General features: G+C 38.9%; 1 protein-coding gene across 2 annotated transcripts in view; it reads left to right on the top strand.

The window, feature by feature from the left end:
* The window catches only part of fam117aa (family with sequence similarity 117 member Aa), a 13,461-nt gene extending 5,064 nt beyond the window's left edge, over positions 1-8,397 (top strand). Inside the window, exons 1-7 of one of the 2 annotated variants that reach the window (XM_008416296.2) lie at positions 1,503-2,216; positions 3,634-3,729; positions 3,881-3,994; positions 5,094-5,210; positions 5,845-6,049; positions 6,136-6,310; positions 7,239-8,397. In XM_008416296.2, coding sequence (XP_008414518.1) covers positions 2,085-2,216; positions 3,634-3,729; positions 3,881-3,994; positions 5,094-5,210; positions 5,845-6,049; positions 6,136-6,310; positions 7,239-7,452 — 1,053 coding nt within the window. In that variant the 5' untranslated portion in view covers positions 1,503-2,084 and the 3' untranslated portion in view covers positions 7,453-8,397. Of the gene's footprint in view, positions 1-1,502; positions 2,217-3,633; positions 3,730-3,880; positions 3,995-5,093; positions 5,211-5,844; positions 6,050-6,135; positions 6,311-7,238 lie in introns of those variants that run through there. The other variant, XM_008416295.2, reaches the window with a different exon arrangement.
* The last annotated feature ends 186 nt before the right edge of the window (positions 8,398-8,583 follow it).

Here is an 8,583-nt window from a genome sequence, read left to right as displayed (position 1 = left end):
CACACACACACACACACACACACACGCACACACACACACGCACGCACGCACACACACGCACGCACACGTACACACACACACGCACACGCACACACATACACGCTGAAGGCAGCGTAAACGAGTTCAGATTTCCACATGTGGAGGGAATTTCAACCGAAAAGTTTGTCATCAAAGTTATAATGTTAGCTAATTATTGCATCTTGCTGCTTTGAGTTTATAGTAAAAGTCCGTTTCACCCATTTGTTATTGCAAATATAAAGTTTTTTTTCTGGTTTAATTTAATTCTAATTGTTTAAATATCTTCGTAGACTTGAAGTAAGACAAAACTAACTTAGAACTAACTTTTCAGCAAGAAGTAGAGCCGTGTTTTAAGTAAATACTTCCTTAGTATTGATGAAAATGTTCTGGTTCCATAGGCAGATTATTTCCCTTATATTATGGGAAAAATTAATTGTTATAAGTTAAATAATCTGCAAGTGGAACATTTACTTTTTCATCAAGATTAAGGATATACTGACTTAAAACAAGCTCATATATCTTGCTGAAAAGTTCCTTATAAGTTAGTTTTGTTTTATTTCAAGTGTAATAAGATGTTTGAATGAGAAAAAGAAAAAAATACTTGGTAAGATTTTGTGTTTTTGCAACTCGCATTGTTTCACTGCGAAAACATAAAAAAAGTATTATGGTCTAATTTAGTTCAAATATCTGATTAAACTTGAAATAAGACAAAACTAACTTACATGTAACTCTCCAGCCAGAAATAGGATCTTGTTTTAAGCCAACACTTTGTTAATGTTGATGTAAAAGTCCAGCAGTTTTTCATCAAATTGATCCATAACACTGTAAAAACACAAAATCTTACTAAGTATTTTTGGCTTAGCTTCTAGCAGAAATATTTTAGTGCACCTGAAATAAGACAAAACTAACTGAATAATGTTTTAAGAAGCTATAGAGGCTTGTTGAAAGTAAGTAATTCCTTACTATTGCTGAAAATGTAAAGATTATTCATAGAGCTGCACCGATTGCAGTTTTCTGGCTGATCGCTGATTACCAATATTTTAAAAAGCTTAAGCTACCGATTCCGATTTTGGCCAATACCAATTTATTTTGTCTGAAATGTAGCAAGAAAGTTGTGGAGTTGGCAACAGTGGGGTGACTATTGTAAATGTGCAGACATGACTTGATGTCTGTCAGTCAAACGTATCTCACCGGAGAGTAAAAGAGGACACATTACACATTTGCCAAGCTAGATAAGATCGGTGGATAAGATCGGCTTCATATGTAAAAATCGGCCGATCACCGATCTCCCAAAATTAAGGAAATCGGCACCGATAAATCGGTGCAGCCCTAATTATTTACCTTATAACAAGACATTTTCCCATGTTATAAGTGAAATAATCTGACAATAGAACTAGAATTATTGACCTAAAACAAGCTCTGATATTTTAAAAGTTTAAGTTTTAAAAGTTACTCATAAGTTAGTTTTGTCTTATTTCAGGTGTACCAATATATTTGCACTAAATTAGACTTGGTAACATTTTGTTTTTTTGCAGTGCTCTATCAAACCTGAAGTTGGAAAGCTGGTTATTTGTTGCCTATTTTAAGGCCTTGTAGTCATAAACTCCTCTTTATTTAGATCTAAATCATTTGAGAACCTAATAAAATCCTTTTGATCACAGAGCTACAGATGTAAGTCGCTGCTCTGCTCCGTTTAGATGAAACATTAGCCATGCAGGTCACATTCTCGTCTACGTTTTCGGTCTTTTTATAGGTTGGTGTCCCATGATGCCCTGCTCATGTTATGGGAAGGGTGGGATGTTGGATCTGGATGATTACATGGAGGACGGGGGGCGTTTTGGAAGCTGTAACTTTATTCCAGTGTCACTGAATGACTCACCCCTGCTGTATTCTGACCTATTTAGCCTGTTGGACATGATGTGCGTTTTTTCCTGCAGGCGGAAACTTTTCTGTGGCGTTTTGAAGCTGATACTTTGAGATGAGGTTGTATTTCTGAGGGAAAGGAAGTTAGCTGATGAGTATAATGGAGCCCACAGAGTGGGGCGGGTTGTTTGAGAAGCGGATCGATGAGAAACCAAAGCTTTAGCATAGCCGGTCCAACCCAGAACCCGGTGGGGATGGACGTCCAGAACCAGCAGCTCAGAGGGATCGAACAGGCTGCAGCTGGAAGACGATCAAAAGTGAATGTGAAGAAATCGGTATGGAGGGTGACTGAAAAAGAAGAAGTGAAACTTTAATGTTTGCTTGTTTTTGGGGAAAATAAGGTTAGCATGTGAGTTTAAGTGCAACGAGGCGATGAGTTTGTGTTTGATTGTGAGGTTTGGAGTTTCTCATCTGTGTCTTACCAAGTATCTTTGGTCTAGTTTCTACTCAGAACGTCTCAGTGCACTTGTCTGAAGTAAATAATTATATAATATTGACTAAAAAAATTACTAGTTCCAGCAGATTTTTCCCATGTTAAAAAGTGAAATAATCTGCCAGTGTACAAAAATATTTGTAGTAGAAACTAGACCAAAAATATTTGGTAAAATTTTGTGTTTTTTGCAGTGAAGGTGCAAAGATGCTAAATCTGACCAAGTATTTTTGGTCTAGTTTCTAGTGCAAATATATCGGACACTTAAACTAAATTATAAGTAACTTTTTAGCAAGATAAAGGATTTTCTTCCAAGTAAACAATTCTTTAATATTGATTTTAAAAAGTTCTACCTTTACTTCTAACAAATAAATTTTAATGAGAGAAATAATCTTCCATTAGATGTAGTGCTTTTTCATGGATATTAAGGAATTATTTACGATCGAAAGTCTCCTTTATCTTGCTAAAAGTTACCTGTAGGTCTGTTTTGTTTAAATATACTTTATATAAGATAATTACACCAGAAACTGGACAAAAAATGCTTGGCATGATTTTGTGGTTTTGCATCTCACAATGGCTTTTTGTCAATTTCATTGGATAAACACAAAATCTTACCAAGCATTTTTTTAGTTTCTAGTGCAAATATCTGAGTAAACTTGAATTTAGACAAAACTACTTTAAAAGTAACTTTTCAAGAAGATTAAGACGCTCGTTTTAAGTCAGTAAGTCCTTCATATTGTTTTTAAACAGTAGTAGTTCCATTGGTAGATTATTTCACTTATAGCAGACATTTTCCCTTGGGTTGCTAGGTAACGACCTGTGCTTGGCTCTGGTTGCTAGGTAACAAGGCCAGCGAAATATTTTTCTTCAATATTAAGGAATTATTGACTTAAAACAAACTCCTGCAGCTTCCTAAAAAGTTACTTGTAAGTTGGTTTTGTCTTCCCAACAACACTGGGTAAGGTTTTGTGTTTTTGCAGTGCGTGTTTGTGAAAGCGGGGCTGTTTTTGCAGCTCACAGTGGTTTCTTGTCACCTTCCTCTGTACAGCTGTTGTGTGACAGGTGTGTGAGGCAGCTGTGGGCCTCAGCGTCTCTCAAAGGCGTAGAGCTGGTGGCCGTTTGCTGGCTCAGCAGAAAACGTAGAGTTCCTCTCAGAGGTCAAACCTGCTGACCCCTGCTTTGATCCGCGTTATCCCCCCCTCAAGAGTGTGAGAGACGGCACACTGGACTCCTTGTTCATCTGACTGTGTGTGTTTTTAAAGACTCCGTGTTCCTGGACAGAGGAGACCCGGGGAAGGAGGAGTGTGGGTGGGCACAAGCGCTCAGCGTCTTGGGGAAGTGCAGAGCACTTGAAGGAGGCAAGTACTTAACTAATAAAGTTTAAAACAGCCCTTTTTCACGCTTTTAACCTGAAATATTAACAGCACCCGAGGGGAAGGTCGTAGCCCTTCCCTTTCAGAGTCAGTCACACTGGATCCTAAATCAGTTTTATCTCCTTTCTGCCCTCAGGTGGCCAAACTGAGGCACCATCTGCAGAAACGCTCCAGGAACGCTCCTCCCTCTGCAGGATATGAGCCCCCCCACGGCGCGCTGCCAGCAGGACAGGCGGCAGGCGTCACTCAGGTGCGTTATTATTACAAAATGCATGCTAGTTTATGTATAAGCACAAATGTATTCAGAATGAGCTGTTTTAGAGCCTCCTGTCCCTTTAAATCCAAGTAACCTGCAGCTGGCCACGCCCCCAACTCAACATTTATCATTTGCATGTGAAAATGACTTCAAACAGATGCCCTTTTATAGAACAGTACATCTTTGAAAAGTAGAAGTGACACCTCCTGCACAACCAACAGGAATGCAGTAAGTGGTTTCTGGATGTTAAGTCAGCAATAACCAAAATACAGCGGTAAAACCAGCTGACCAAACATGCTGGAGCTCCACTTGGGTTGCTAGGTAACAGGTTGGGCTTCAGAAGTTTTTCAAACTGGTAATTTTCCACACACTTATTGCCAAAAAAACATTGACTATACATGAACATTTATTTTAAAAATTATTTATCAATGTTTTGTTATATTGTTAGAGATCCAGGTGTCATTATCTATCAGAAACAAACTTCTTGGCTGAATGAAAATGATCTTAGATCTTTGAGTACAAATAATTTTGTGCTTAACTGTAGATAAATATAGTTCTGGTTAGAAGTTTGCAGTCAGTTAGCTTTGGCATGAATGTCATCTATGTTAGTTTTGAAATTTATTTGCTGCAATTGTTTATGCAAAATTCACATTTTTCCTGTTTTTGTGCTTCTATTTGGATCTCAACTGCTTCTAAATACAATCCAAACGCTTAAAATAAAAACCCAGCTATTTTGTGGCAGTAAGTTAACGTTATTTTGGTGTCTGGAAACGAACCATTTCAAAAGCCTTCTGATTGTTAAGTCACATTCTGTGGGCACTGCGCTGTAACCTAGCAACCCCAGCGGAGTTCCACCTGTTACCTAGCAACACAAACGGAACTCCAGCATGTTTGGTGAGCTAGTTTTACCGCTGTATGCGCTGTGCAATGGCCGCTGGAAAAGACAAGTGTTTGCAGCCATTTTCACTGTGAGTGTAAACGTTGAGTTGGGGGCGTGGTCAGCAGCAGTTTATTTAGATTAAAAGTAAGAAGACGCCCTAAAACTGGCCAAAAAAATTATATAATAGGTCACATTTAACCTTTTGTTCTGCAGACAGTTCCCATGATGCCTCTGAACAGGCTCGCACCGCGGCTGAGACGGAGCGTTGAGGGTCTCAGCTTGGAGCTGGAGGAAGTGTTTGTGTCTGAGAAACCGGACGATGAGCATGAGGTCGGCCCACCGAGTTACGCTTCGAGTTTTAAATATCTAAAATGCTGTTTGGTTTTTTTACATTTAAGCCGTTACAAAGAGAAATCGTAAACTGCTGCTGGGCAAGTTACTCAACAGGTCGTTGCTAGGTAACCAAAGGGCGAGTGAGTGAGTGAGTGAGTGAGTGAGTGAGTGAGTGAGTGAGTGAGTGAGTGAGTGAGTGAGTGAGTGAGTGAGTGAGTGAGTGAGTTAGTTAGTTAGTTAGTTAGTTAGTTAGTTAGTTAGTATTAAGGAAGAATTTTTATATTACAATTAAATTTAGCAAAACTCTGGCTCTGATTCTTCCTTTTAGTTAGTTAGTTCCACCAAAATTTCTTGGCCAGCAGTGAAAACTGAGCGGCTGATTGCCTTTCCTCTGCCTAAATCTCCCAGAATGCTGTGCGGTATATTGAATATTCTGTCAGACATATATTTATCACATGTCTATCGCGATATAAATTACTGATTTATTGTCCAGGCCTAGTCTGAAAGCAAGAATATTATTGTAACTTCAGCTCATTGTCCAGTAAAATTTGTTACAGTGACAGCTTTATTCCTGTGCGTATTATTTATAATGATGTGAAACGGTTTAAGTTGATTCGGCTGAATATTCCAGATCTTGGATATCCCAGACGGCCACAGAGCTCCTGCCCCGGCTCAGAGATGCAGCAGCGGCTCTCAGAGCGAACCGTCTCCATCCCTCCCGTCTCCCTCCTTGTCTCCATGTCCGCTCGACTCCTCACTCCCGTCCGGTTCCCCATGCCACCTGAACGCATCACGATTGTCCCCCTCCCCACCGCCGAGCCCCATGTTGGACCCAGGTTGGACTCTGGACTGTTTTCAGAGCATAACGCTGAATTATCAGTTGTCAGTTCATGTGTTTAGTGATGTGTGTGTGTCTGTGCAGGGCCTGCGGAGTGCGAAGGGTTGTGCTCCTCTTCGTCAGCGTCGCTTCCTTCGTTTGCACTGGAAGCTCCTCTTCAGCAGCCCTGCTCCTCTTCGCCTCGTCCGAACAAAACCTACTCCTTCCAGCGCGTCCCGCCAGAAGGCTGCGAGCGAGTTCGAGTTTGTGAGGAAGCAATGTGAGTTTTAGTTGGTCTAGTAACTGATATATTGAAGGACCACAAAGGCCTGTTGTAAACAGAGTTGAGTTGTAACTAGTTACTTTTACTCAGTTCAACTTCTTTGAAAAATATTTACTTTTAGGAGTATTTTTATGCTGTGCTTTTTATTATTTTATAATTTTATTATGAAGTATTTCTACTCTAATCAAAATTTCTTGATTTTCTATCCACTGCGTGAAAAACAAACATGTTTTAACCAAAACATTTACTAGACACACACCTGCAGTTCTTGTTGAAAGAAATTGACTTGGAAAATTTTATTTTGACTGATTTAGTTTTTTTGTTACTTATATTAATTATTGTCATTTTCGTCTTCAAAATGGCAAAATTTACACTTAACTTTACATTCTTGTCTATATATAATTTGTGGAAAGATAAATCTCCTGCACCTGTTCTCTGAGTTATGGCCGACTGAAAAAATGCACTGCTCCCGACCAAAAACAATCAGAGCCAGGAGGAGGGTCTTAGCGCTGTCAGTCAACCCCATGTACTTGCTACTAAATGTGGTAATGGCAGAGGAACAACTTCATGTTTATCCACCATTAACGGTGGCCATGTTAGCTAGATTTGTCATTCACAACATGCTGTGCTAGCAGAAGCATACCAGAGAGCAAAGAAGGTGATTGACAACGCTAAGACCCGCCTTCTGGCTCTGATTGGTTGTTTCTAGTTAGCAAGCGTTTTTCACAGATTATCTGTCTCATACCATACTGTCACAACATAGTGACAATTTCAACAAATATGCCGAAAACATTTTTTTTTTAATCTAAGTGAGACACCGCAGCTTTAACCGAAGATGTTCATAACTTAATTTAAAGTGTTTAAAATGATTCTTGATGTATTTTAGCGTTGATTCTGCATCCTCTTTGAATCTTTTTATTTCCAGGTCTGCCTGTCCAGATGAGCAGCTCCTCCAGCCCTCCTGCCCGGACCCTAATAAAGTCAACTTTACCCCCCATGGAGGCTCCGCTTTCTGCCCGGTCAGCCTCCTGAAGCCCCTGCTGCCCTCCATGGACCTCCTGTTTCGCGGCCTGTCCGTGTCGCCCGTCACTGGCTGCTCGGGTCAGGCCTCCCCCACCAGGCACCTGGGCATGCAGTAGGCGGAAACCTTAACGGTGTCTCTCAGGACTACACAACGATGCACTGCCAGAACCTGGAACACTTGCTAATGTTTTGATGCAGACTGACGATTACGTGTCTCATTGCTGTGGGCATCTTTACCATTTCACTCTGTGCGACTGTACATTCGTTGCTGCCATATTTCAGGATAATGTGACCTAAAGTTCTGTTTGTTTGTTGGATATTTCTACCTGAAGGATCTTTTTTGTTTGTTTGCTATTTTTGAACTTGACAAAGATGATTTAAGTTAGGAAAACGTGTTTTTATATTGTCATTTTCAGGTTTTGGTTTCGTGTTTTTAATTTCCCAGGATTTTGTTCTTTTTCATGTCAAGTAAGTGGATTTACTTTCAGAAAGCTAGGCACTTACACCACATGTAAACAGCTGTTATTGGCAATAACTTGAAAACAAGTATGTGGTGAATTTCTATGCTAAATGTGTTGATTAAAAATATATTTTAATACTACCCCCTTCTTTTCTACAGATGCTAGGATAGATTATATTTATTTTCTTACTTTTTTAAGGATTTACTGCTATATTTATGTTTTCAATTTTACAAGTAGGACTGGAAGTTTTGATTTACTTGCCTAAAACTTACATAATTATAATACAGCTGATTTGTGGAGGATTTTTACATTCTCAGTTACTCAAAAATAAGGTTTTGATGGCTTTAGCCTTATTAACAAAAACAATTGATGTGGTAGGAGAACCAAAACTGGAAACCTTAACTACTGATCATCCTTTAAAACTATGTCAATATTGCTTTTTTTTTTTTCATCTTTTACAAAGTGTAGCAGTAAATAGTGTGGAAAACACGGGTTTTTCTCCACATCTATTAAAATTGAAATCAAATTTTATTCTAGACTATGTAAATTGGTTTGGATTATTAAATGCAGTGTTGAATAAAAAGCAACAGTACTGTGCTATGTGTATTAATTTTTAGATTTTTTTTTAAAAAGTTGGTAAATATCAGTAGAGTATGTGTGTGTGGAATGTGTTAAATATTAAATTAACCACTAAGGTACCCATTGAATGATAATTATTTTTTTCAAAACTAGTTTTATTTCGAACAAAGAACATTGCAGAAAAAATGTTTGTGCATACAACACAAT

The sequence above is a fragment of the Poecilia reticulata genome, linkage group LG8 (genome assembly GCF_000633615.1).
Source record: "Poecilia reticulata strain Guanapo linkage group LG8, Guppy_female_1.0+MT, whole genome shotgun sequence".
NCBI lineage: Eukaryota > Metazoa > Chordata > Actinopteri > Cyprinodontiformes > Poeciliidae > Poecilia > Poecilia reticulata.
The sequence above is the reverse complement of the archived record's forward strand: the minus strand, read 5'-3'. Positions and strand labels throughout refer to the sequence as shown.